The 12,315-nt window shown below is 43.0% G+C and overlaps 1 protein-coding gene across 1 annotated transcript in view; it reads right to left on the minus strand.

Annotated features, from left to right (window-relative positions):
- LOC109394305 (E3 ubiquitin-protein ligase parkin-like) overlaps positions 1 to 12,315 on the minus strand; it is a 454,325-nt gene that overhangs the window by 11,870 nt on the left and 430,140 nt on the right. The window contains exons 4-5 of the mRNA XM_019664249.1: positions 9,559 to 9,680; positions 77 to 101 (exon numbers count right to left, since the gene is read on the minus strand). Coding sequence (XP_019519794.1) covers positions 77 to 101; positions 9,559 to 9,680 — 147 coding nt within the window. The remainder of the gene's footprint in view (positions 1 to 76; positions 102 to 9,558; positions 9,681 to 12,315) is intronic.

Genomic DNA, 12,315 nt, shown 5'->3' on the forward strand with positions numbered 1-12,315 from the left:
TGTCACTGGCCCTCATATGTGGGATCCGAACCGGGGCCCTCTGGCATCCCAAGCGAGTTCTTAACCATCGCGCCACTCGGCCGGCCCCGGGCCATTTGCTTCTTAAGCAAAGAACAAATAAATTAATGAGTGCCCTAAATATCTATTTTTTTCTTTCCACAATTCTTGATAAAGTTTCTAAGTGCTCAATTGGATAATATATCAATTTCATTCTGTAGAAAAACAGGGAGTTACATTTATGTGTAAAAACAAACAAACAGTGGCATTTCACACAAAAAAATAAGTTCAAGGCTGGCTACGTCCCTAGTGTAGCCATGGTGGTTCAAGCAGAGTATATAATAGCATAATTTAGACTCAGTTACAAAATTGATGAGTTCATCAAAGTGATCTAAAATAAGGATGCATGTACAAATATGCAGCCATCAGTCATTGCCCACCCAATGTCTGTCTCATCCCCTCTCTTTATTAAGAGAGCTCTAATTTTGACTGGAAATGCAATGGACCCAAACCAGCAAAAAAAAAAAAAAATAAGATGGGACTAAGCCAACCACGGCTATCCTGCTTGACTCTGGAAAACACTTCCTTTTTGAGCTTCCTTAGCAATTATCGGTGGCCACGTGATCAAATTGTGAACAACGAGATGTAAGAAGTAGCCTGCAAGGAGGTTTCTAAAACATATTAATGCTATCATTTCCTTTTCTAAATAAACAAGGTAATGGTGGCCACTGCCCATCACCCTGCAGGCTTGATGCTGTGATGCTGGGGCCGGCTATGAAGGACAGCGGGTGGCAGAGCTACAGAGAGCCCAGTCAGTGCTTGAGGTGACACACACGAGTCCCTACGGGTTAAGCTTCTGATAACTGAGTGATCTATCACTGCCGGTGGACAATAAACAAAGCAACCCAGTTTTAAAACGTGATGCATTTAACTGAAACTTAGAATGAAATAAAAAGTATATGAAAAAACTTTCTTTACAACAACTTTATCTTTTCCTTTATGTTTTATAAATATATTTAGGTTGTGATTTTGTCAAAATATTCTATGTGGTTCCAATGAAAATGTCCCTTATAAATGTTTTAAAGGTATCATCCTGAACGGTGAATAACATCTTAGGTAGTTAAACCAATTTCCAATGAAAGAATCTGGCAGTGCTGCCTGGGGCCCTCCTGGTGCCAGGGTGCTGTCGGGCGCCATTCGTCTCCCCAACTGTGACGTGCGCAGCTCCGGCTTTTGCCCAGATTCCCACGTAGGCTCCCACGACAAAACTCTTTCGTCCGCTCTCCGCTCTCACCTTCCCCTGAACCACGGGCTAAAGCCAACTCCAAGGGGCTAGTCTGTTCCCTCCATGCTCTTCTCTCTTCTACCAGCATTCTCCCACCGCATCCTCAGCTAAAACAGTGGAGGAACCTGAGAGCCACTGAAAGGACCCAGAGCTCTTCTGAAAACAGTAATGTCTTCCAACACATAACACTGCTGTGTTCTACACATGGATGTTCTGTGGCCATTTGCAGGAGCTGGCTCTCGGGAGGTCAGCTGAAGATCCATTTTCCCAAACACTGATTCACCCAGTAAGTGAAATGCCAATTTACCTCATATACTAATGTATTCAAAGTTTACTTGATTATAAAACCAGTACCCTGGTCGTTGGTGCTCTGAGCTCTTCGGGTCTCTGTCCTGCCCTCAGCACGCTGTGCGCTGAGTTGCACATCCTTTCCTCTATTTGCCCTGACTCCCTCTAACCAAGAGGGGGACAGAGACAAAATTAACATCCCAAGTGCTCCGAGGAAGACAAAATTGTTCAAGTCATATTTGAGATGACTTTGAAAGCCATTTCAACAATCCAACTCAATATAAGAGGCTGCACACTTTATAACTGGCTAAAAGAAACACATTTTTGGTAAATCAGCAAATCTTTAATAGAGAAAAATAGTTGGAAAGTAAAAATATATATATATATCCTGGAGAAACAAAATTACTAAAATAAAGATTAGGAAGAAATCAGTATACCCCAAAGTTCCCATATGACATAAAGTTATTCATAAGAATATATGCACAAATGTATTATGAAGAAAACTCTCATATGAAGATGAATTCACCTATGATCCTTAGCTTTCAACAAGCTAAACATTTCTTAAAATCTGTTTTAAAAAAATCACTATTTTGAAGATAATCAAATGGACATTGCAATCACAATATAAATATGTTACAATAGAATGTTCCAAAATATCCCTTATGATATATATATTTTTGGTAAGTTAGTAAATTTGGCAAAATCAGTAAAATAATAAATTAGTAAATTAATCTGTAGCCCCTGGAGATAGATGCTGGAGGTAAAGACTACTACAGGTTTAAACACTAGCCATGGATTACCCGAAACTACTGTGAGTTTTAAGAAAATGACACTACTACATAGCAGCATTTACTTAAATTCTTAAAATTTTAAATCACTTGTACTGGCTGACACTGATAGCCTGAAGTGGTTCAGAACCCCCGACTTTAAATAGGTCACTTTATATTTAGAATTTGCATACAGTGTATGATATATACGTAAACTATCAAAATAATGCTTTAAGATGGAATAAATCATTAAAACTGACAGTTCTTTACGGTAATACTTTGAGGTGTTTTTTTTTTTAATTATTATTTGTTTGTTTGTTTTTTTCTTTAGCGTGGCTTTTTTCCAGGTGTGGAGTTTGGTAAAGGGGAAAAAGAAGGAAATACCTTAACCTTTTATCAGTTTACTCTTGACTGGATAATTGAGCAGTGCAACATCACAGCGTGTGGCTGAGAGGGCTGGGGCCCGCAGTGAGGACCAGAAGGCACGACACAAAGAGGTGGGCTTCAGAAAGGAGGGGGGAGGCGTGGCGTCCACAAGGCCCAGAGATCTCAGGGCAGCACTGGTGGCAGGATACAGGGCAGAAGGAGCGCGGGGCGTCCCAGAATCAGCAAAGGGAAGACCCGGGGTGTTTACGGCGCCCTCTCAACCGTAAGGCCTTGAAAGAAGATAAAGCCACCCAGAAATGGCTTCCCTGTAGGCCTAACATCAAAACACAAATCAAAACAGACCGCAGGTCCAGGTTACACCCTCCCCACTGGGACATCCAAAACGGGCCTTAAAAAAGAAAAATATTGAATAACGAAATAATTTGCAACGACCCTTCCATTAAACTCGACACACTCAGAAATACCTACCAATTGAACTAATAAGACAAAAAAGGAATAACGCATACTTTTCCTCAGTAAACTTACATATATTTCAAGACGGCATTACATGTGAGAGTAGGTTCTGATATTAAGTAAGTAGACTCCTGACCAGCAATTAATCTCTAACAAATATTAAAGAATCATTATGCATTTAGACTATATTTCTTAATAAATTTCCTCACATAAATTGTCCCTAATCTATAAACCAATTTTAAATAAAATCCATCATGGCAGGCATTTTACATCTTACTCTGCTCACTGCACCATTTCTCATCGGAAACCTTTGAGCGTTAATGCTATTCCGCAGCAGACTGTGGAATTACAGTGGCAAATATAAAGTTCTTTGTGAGATAAAGTAATTATAGTGATTGTAAGGGGACAAAATCATCCAGAGTTCTTGGCAGCAGCCATCTCCTAGATTCTGATTCATTTTAAGACTAATAAACTGAGAGCAAGCAAGCACTTGTTAATGGTGGATAACTTGGGTTACCCAGAGTTTGTGCTGGAGGGATTAATGATTTGTAACTTAATCAGCACAGAAGCGTTCTAGAGGTGTGAGCGTGTGCTGTGAGTTCAGCAGTCGCTTCCATGCATTTTTGAAGGAAACTCTTCACCTGAACAAATAACAATAAGGACTAACAGTTTCTGAGTGTTCATTATGTGCCAGTTTAATGAGTTAGGCCATTTAATCTTTGCAGTAACTTTAATGAAATTTTTACTTCCATTTTGCAACAAGGAAACTGATAAAAAGAAGTTAAGCAACTTGCCCAAAGTCACACAGCTAATAAGCACAAGAACCAGAATTCCAACATCGCCAGGTAAAGGGACCACAGGCGGCCAATTCTCTCCAGCTCTTTCACTTCTCCTGACCAGTATTCCACGGCGCAATGCCGTATGCTGCGTGTTACCTCACTTCTTCATCCATCTCTCTATCTTTTATTATTAGAATCAATAAATATTTTACTCATAAACATCCCTACTGTGTTTTAAGCCTAGTCCTGTCAGAAAAACTAGGCTGTTTCTTCCTATAACAGAAGGTTTTTTTCTACAGGAGGCACCGTTTACTTAGAATGTAGTCAACGGCGGGCATGGCGGTCAGACGGGACTAGGGGCTCATCGTGACGCAGGGAAGAGCTCTGTCAGACTTACAGAGCGGACCCCTGCAGGGGTGAGGAGGGAGAGCCCTCTTAGAATGATCCCCAGGTACAGACTCCTCTTTATCAATAAGCATCACATTCTAATGAAACCTCTTCAGCCCAGGAAACATTGTTAGCAAATCATACCATCTCTGGGACTCTTGTGTTTGTATAAATTGGTGCTGGAAAATCTTTGAGAGCTGGGCTATTAATAAAAGCCGCATCTGACGATATATCTTGCTTCCTCACTGGAAGGTTCACTCTTCACCCCACACACTTATCATTTAATAACAGGACAGACAGGAGAAGGAAGCATACCTCCTGACATTCTAACCTGGAGTTTGCAGGATCCAAGGGGGAACGGAGGGGGTGAGCATCTTTAAGTTTCTTGGTGCTGTTTCCTTTTCAAATACGAATTCCTTCTTTAATTTCTAGTATGTCTAAAAGTGGTGTATGGTCTACATAGCTTGAAAAACCTTCCTTTTTCTGCCTGCTCTTCTGGGTTAAGGGGGAAAAAAGCTACGGATATGACCTCGTCACCATTTGGTATTCCACACCGATGAGCGATGACACCGGTTACTTTAAGTCACCCATTTTATGGTTCAAGAACTCAGTCAGAAAAGTATCACGCACGGGCAAAAGCGTCTTCTCATCTGTGTTCCACCCGTGTCATTGCTGGGTGAACCTAAGTGGACAGCCTTTGAACAGGCAATTGAAAATGGGACGCTTGCCATGTTTTTTCAACCAGCCATTTTTCGCTATTTTCCAGTGACCTTTCATTTTTCTAGCGGCTATTGTGATTAGTGGAAACCCTAGCTGAGGTCAGTATGAAATAAAGAAGATAATGTGATTTGGAGACAGAAGAAAACCTGGTGCCCAAGCTGATTCTCAACATGCCCTCGGGGCAGGCCAAAACTTCGGACGTCAGTTTCCCCATCCTTAGCATGGTGACAGGAGTGGCTATCCATCTTCCTTGTCAATTTCTTATGAGTATCATATTGAGTAGGAAACACTTAAACAGCTAAACATTAGTGCATTACGCATGAGTGGCAGCTCAATATTACTGCCTGCAAATCTTAAACAGCATTGAGGAAATGCTGGAATTATGAATAAATCCTCCAAAACAAGAACAAAAAAATTAGGTTACTATTATGACTCATGAAAGGCATGGGGCTTGTTGCAGATGAATTTCTCCAGACCAGAAAAAATAAAACTACATTTAAAAAAATAAGCCAGGTGGCTAAATGGGTTCCAATTTTTCTCCTTGTATATGAGAAGCTCCCTGCAGAAGTTCAGACAAACCATACACCGCTCCACCATCACTAGTCAGCCACACAAGAACCTAGTTCTTTTTTTTTTTCTTTTCCATTTCTCCTGACCAGAGAAAGCTGTTAAGTTGCAGATCTTTACAAATTTCAGGAAAATGAAAGCAAATACTTGACTATTCTCTACATAGAAATCTTTCCTATTGGGCAAGTTCAGCACCTGCTCCATCATTGCCAAGTCTAACTTGCAGAGAATCAGCGATGTGACTGGTCACCAGCTCCACGGTGACATCACTTGAAGATTCTGTTGGGTGTGCATTTGTTTTTATTAATACAATATTGAAATGCCTGTTCTGCTCAGTTGCTAGGTGCCAGTTACGCTACATCTAGCAACTGTACTGAAAATGTGAATCAAATAGTCTTTAAATCATCACTAAGGTTGCCATTTTCCTTAAATCCTTACGCATATTTTTCCAAGAGCATTTTTGAATGATAATGGAAGTCAGGGTTTGAGTTGGATAATGGGACATTGATTAGTAGACTTGCAGAGCAAGCAGTCTAGCCTAGAAAAGGCCAGGACTTCTAGGGAACACAGAGGACTTGTCACTCCTGGAGACAACATTTATTAAGTGTGAGACTTGGGCTCATTACTTAACCTTATGAAGTCTCTTCATTAAAAACACTGGATGATAACACCCACTTCGCAGGTCTGTCATGAGAACTGGAGAAAAATACAAGTCCCGGAACATTAATATAAGGAAGAACATAAATAAATTGTTGCAAAACAATCATAATTGCTCTGAGAAGTATGACTATAAAATGCCAACTAGAATTTCTAAAGCATGTGGATCTGTGTGAAAGTTCAAGTGCAGATGACGTTCATTCAACATTATTAGTTCTGTGCCCTCATGTGGGCAAGACACTGTGTGAAGTGTTGGAAATAAACCAGGGACCCCCACTGACAAGTCATCTGATCTTATGAGGCTTACAGACTCTTGGAATGTAGACAAATGGACGACTGCATAGAATGTGGAACAGAAATTTAATGATATCTGTAATAATGGACACGAAGTTTTGACCTGACGAGGGAAAAGGAGGGACAGCTCTAGAAAAACTTAAGGGGGGAATAATGGAGGGGGAATAAAAGTTTGAATTTCATAATCAAATGTGGAGCAGTTCTGGGAGCTGACAATGTCTGGGGTGGCCACAGGAGTGAGCATCTGCTGAGGGGCTGGACCTGGTGAGCAAGGAGAGGTGACATCCTCACAGAGCTATCGATGACTGAGCTGGGGGCGGGGCTTCCTCTTCTCTGAATGGAGTTAGCCAAAGCCTGGACTGATTCATGAAGTGGACATCAGTGTGTGTGTGTGTGTGTGTGTGTGTGTGTGTGTGTGTGTGTGTGTGAGAGAGAGAGAGAGAGAGAGAGAGAGAGAGAGAGAGAGAAAATAATAATGATATGACAATAATAATGGAACATTTAAGATTTCTAAGTATTTATGGTCCAGCTACCATTCTAAGTACTCTTAATATAGTAAGTCATCTTCACAACAAATAAGAAATGGATACCATACCCCGGTTAACCGATGCCCCACGGTCACATAGGCGGGCAGTAATGAAGTGGGATGTAACCCAGGCAGCCCAGCTCCAGAGTCATCTTTTGAAGCTCACATCGTGTGTCTCTCGGCGACACCCCACTTTTCACTGAGAGCTTGCCAGGCCCTTCTCACACCCAAGAGGTACGTACCACACACACTCTGCTGGTTTTCCTGTTCTGTTTGTTTTCCATTTTTCCCTGATGGGACATGCTTTTAAATGAGAAATTTCATGGAAACTTCCACTGTTCATTAAATAAAAGATCAGGCACACCAAGCCTCCTCCCCCCGACTTGTTACCACCTGGCAGGAGCCGCCTCCTGTCTGTGGGCCATGGACTCTCCCACCCACCATGGTCCTCACCGCCCCCCAGTGCCAACACCTGATTTAGTTTTTAAATCACCTGGCTGCTCACTGGGGACGTTTCAGCATGTGGGCCGTAGGGTGCATGTGCGTGTGGGAAAGGGGGGGAAGCTATAGGGCTTACCAGGAGTTTAGATCACACAGCCCTGTAGGAATTCCTACCCTATCATTATGAGCACTAGTCTTTTTAATCTCTTTAAGCCTCCTTTTCCTCCAATCTAAAACAGAGTTGCTAATAGTACTTAACTCAAAGTGTTAGGAAGTAATTAAATGAGATAACCCATGAAAAGAATTACATTTGGAGTTCCACAGTAATTGGGTATTAGTCTTTCCATCAGGGACCATTGGAGGTTAGTACAAATAGCTTGCATTCACCACCTACCTGGGGGGTGGGGCAGAAGAGCCTGGTTACTGCACTGGGAAGGCGGGAAGGGGCAGGGAGTGGGGGGCAGAGGGGAGAGCCAGGTGGCAGGAAAGCCCTGTGGGACTCCAGAAAGGCATGTCTCCCACAGCAGCACTGGCAGGGACGCCCCCAGGGAAAGCTCCACTGGGGTGCATCAGGACTAATGTGGCATCACGCATGGATTTGTCCTCCTATGCAGGCTTGCCTGCACAGCTAAAACGTTGTATCACAGTGAAATACTGAATTACATTTTCTGAGTAATTGCACCCTTCTCCCCAGGCTTGAGGCAAGGCTCCACAAGCTCCCCTTTACTGGGCACATCCTAGACCCTTCCCCCGTGTGCCATTACATCCATTTGCTGGGCCACCGCCCTAACACAGGCCCTCTGAACATATGAATAGTTGATGAACTAACCTCTCTGTCTTCAATCTGCCACTACCTAATCTGTCAGTCCGGTGACACAATGCTACAGCACTTAAACAGTTCCAAAACATCATTTCATGCAGCACCTCCATTTTTACCATTTCACCTTGTTTCCCCGCTGTCTGCAGGATAAAATAGAAATTCTCTAGCCATCACTGGGGCCTGCCGCAGTAACGGGGGGGCTTTGTCTCCACGTCAGCCCCTGATCCCCAAAGCGCTTCATCCTCCTGTGCCTCCTGGGTTGCGCTCTCACCGCTGAGCTGACCAGAACGCCCTCCATGGCCCCATGTGCAAGTTCCCATCCACGTCAAACGCTGCCAAGTCCCACACAACCATCCCTCCAAGGCGCTGAGCCGCCTGGGTCCATATTTCACATCGGGGTCAGCAAGCCTTCTCGCTAAAGGGCCAATGAGTAACTACTCATGTGTTAGGATCTGCAGGCCACCCAGTCAGTGTCACAACAATGCAATCTGGCCCTCAGGCACAAAGCTGTGCAGGCAGCATGGATGGGAATGGGTGGGGCCATGTGCCAATAAAACTTTATTCTGGAGCTGTAATTTACACTCATATGGTGTTCATGGGTCACAAAATACTCTTCTTCTTCAGTTTCCCAAACACTTAAAGAACTTTAAAAATCATCCTTCACCCCTGGGCTGTACGAAAAAAAGCCGAGGCCACCGCAGGCGGCAGTTTGCCAATCCCTGTTTCAGACATACTGTGCACTGATCCACAACTGTCCTTCCCACCTTGGTATTGAGGTGTCACGCATATTTAGCAGCCGTAAGTGCACCTTGGAAGTGAACAGCCCAATGAGTACTGACATATGTGGACAAACATGTTACCACCACAGACCAAGATAGGAGGCCTTTTCGGTATCTTAGGAAGCTCCTAGAAGACACCCACCCCGCCACAGTCTAACCTCTCCGTGTTTTAAAAGCAGCCTCTGTCTTCCTTTCAATAGGCCTGGACTAAAGCAATGGAGGCACCGGTCATGAACTACCGAACTTTTACAGAATAGTGCATTTTTAAATGAAACTTCAGATACCATTCACCACTGGAACCACAAAGAAGAATGTATATGAGATAACACGGTGATATCTGATTAGAAACCAAAGGCAACCCTAAAAACACACGTTCATGTCTGGGCAGTCTCTGCGAGTGCGCGTCCTTACCTGGGCCAACGTGAGTGTGGCTTGTCGGCAGGTGCCGCACCGCACCCTGAGCTTTCCTGGCTGCACGCTTTGACAGGGGCCTTTGCAGTAGACATAAAAGCTGTTGTAGGTGGGTCTACCTGCTGAGGAAAAACAAAGCAGAGAAAGTCACCAATCAATGCTGAGTCCAACTGAGACAAAATTTAGAACTGACTCCTCAGGGGCATTTTGAAACATTAATGGGCTCAATGCTCCAGCAAGGATACAACAATTTAATTTAGAAAATCCAGTTTTATGCTAAAAAGAGTGAAAAGCTTTTCTTCTTGCCAACAGCCCTGTGACTTCCTCAACAGAGCAAGCAACCTGCTGCCAAGAAAGCTGGCCAAATGTGTGTGCAATGCAGGGAAATGAAATGCACCCTTTGCTGCTGAGATTTTTATAAGGACGGGAGATGTACAGACTACTGGAAATTTAGAGTCCAGTGCTCTTGAATTCTGCTTCATGCTTCTGTACACAGTTGTGAAGGCTCCAGGTTTTTCCTCTTTCAATTTCTTCTAAAGGGGCCGACCAGCCCATTTCTCATGACATGAATGATAGCATCACAATTTGCTGGGTTTCCAGGGAAGACTTTGCAACACACAGTCACACATACAGGAAGACACAAGCGTGGGCAACGTGTGTATGGAAATGGGTGCTTTGCATTTCATTCACGTTCTCCACCCAGGTAAGGGCCATTCAGAAAATACTTTCAAGAGCAAAAGATGGACAAAAATGAAAAAAAAAATTATCTCTGATCATTTCTGTCAAATGTCACCATATGGGGATAATATTATTCTATAACTTAGGAGAATCTTTCTAAATGGTTTCACGTTTCCATGTCTGCAAAGAATTAACTTTATGCAGAAGCATTTACCAGTAATATAACTGGCTTGCTAAATTTCTAAAATGAGCAAATACTTCTTTTAATCCTTATCTTACGTAGGGACACAGCACTGGATCGCAATGTTGTAGGGCGCCTGCTCTGAAAGGTCAGGGCAGGGGCAGCAACTTGGGTGCGTGTCAACCAAAGGTGGTTGGCAACGGCTCAAGGACTGAGACAGGAAAGGGACAGTACTTGTGCAGGCTGAGGACAGAGAGTAGAGATTAAGCAGAAGTCAAGAGGGAGAAAGGAGGCTCTCTGTGGGCTGATTGCTTACCCCCCCATCCGCATTTGACGCAAATCCAAAATTTGCTTTGTCATCTCCCTCAATGAAAGAAAGATGCAAACGACCCTCCAGGTCTTTGTGACAGGCAAAGTCCCTCTACCCGCATGTCTCTGCATACTTCTTTTCATCGTCAGTCTCATTGTGGGGAGCTGTCCCCACGACCCCACACCTTACTTCGAGCTGAGTGGGAGTTACATAAGGTCATGGCATAAAATTGTGTTTAAAAATTTAGTATTATAATCAAGAGCATTTAGAAATAACAAATAGTATCTTTGACCATTATGAATGTAAAACTTGAGCCTCTCAAATGCAGATGGTGTATTAAAAATAACTAGTACAAAAAAATGAGAAAAAAGAAATCCTAAGGTCTTATGCAGCTCCGTTTGTTTTACAAATTTACAAAAAGACCCTCTGTAGACACAGAATTGTTGCTTATTTAGCCACCTTTACTAATATTAGAGGTGACAGTACTTTGCAAAATGTAGAGCACAATACAGATATTGACTTTCATATTTTTGTCATCTATTGGCAATATATTGTATAATCCTTAGTCTCCAGAGATAAATATTTGGCTTCCAGGGTGAAAAGGGAGGTATAGATATATCTTTGTATTGATAAAAAACTATGGTTTTCTGACTCTTCTTTGTAACTTTAGTGCCTTCATATGCAACAATATCACATTGTTAGCAATATAATAATTACAAAAAATATATTCTTAAGGTTTTACGTATATCATAAAGGCAACAGATAGAAAGATATATTAAAGTTATAGAAATACCATCATAACTGACAATATCAGAAGATCACAAGAACTGTGACAATTTTAATGTGTGCTAAGATGAGCTTAGTGAAGGAGCTAGGAACCCTTATTGTTAAAACCTTTATCAGCAATATCAACACATCCAACTTCACAATTTTTAAAACCTACTGTAAAGGAACGGGAAGAAGGAAACCTTACAAAGGGGAGTAAGGCTGCAAAGACACCATCATTGTTGAAAGAGCATTAGCACAGTTTTACAATAGTAAACAGGCATCTCAGAAACTGCGGGAAACGGATTCCTCTCTCCCTTAGGGTGATGGCAACGTCTGCACTACGGTTTCAACTAATGATACACCCAGGCAAAAGTGAAGACTAGGGAAGCCCTCCACCTCTGTGTGCTATCTCCTTCTCTAAAGGCCTTAGGAGTGAGTGGGAAAACACGGCATGCCAACTCCTTGTTGCCAAGCACACAGAGTGATGTGCACTCTATTACACAGAGCCAGCCGCTGGCTGGGCATTAATCGCCATCTGAGGAAGATCAAGGTCAGGCCAGTCCCGGCTGCGGCACATTTCAAGCTGTTGGTTCTATCTGGTCAAGCCGTCGGGGCTTCAGGTAAACCTCGAGATCCTGTTTCCAGGATGGCGTCCCCACCTGTCTGGCTCCACAGCACCACTGAGAGCTGGCGAGCTTGTCTATGCCTAGGACCGGAATAAGAACGAATGACGCGAACAGCACCTTGACGATCTTCCAGGCGATGCCCCCATCGGCCAGAATGAGGTCTGGGGTATGGGCTCTCCATGGGGCCGTAGCTC

Source organism: Hipposideros armiger, unplaced genomic scaffold (genome assembly GCF_001890085.2).
Source record: "Hipposideros armiger isolate ML-2016 unplaced genomic scaffold, ASM189008v1 scaffold_418, whole genome shotgun sequence".
Lineage (NCBI taxonomy): Eukaryota > Metazoa > Chordata > Mammalia > Chiroptera > Hipposideridae > Hipposideros > Hipposideros armiger.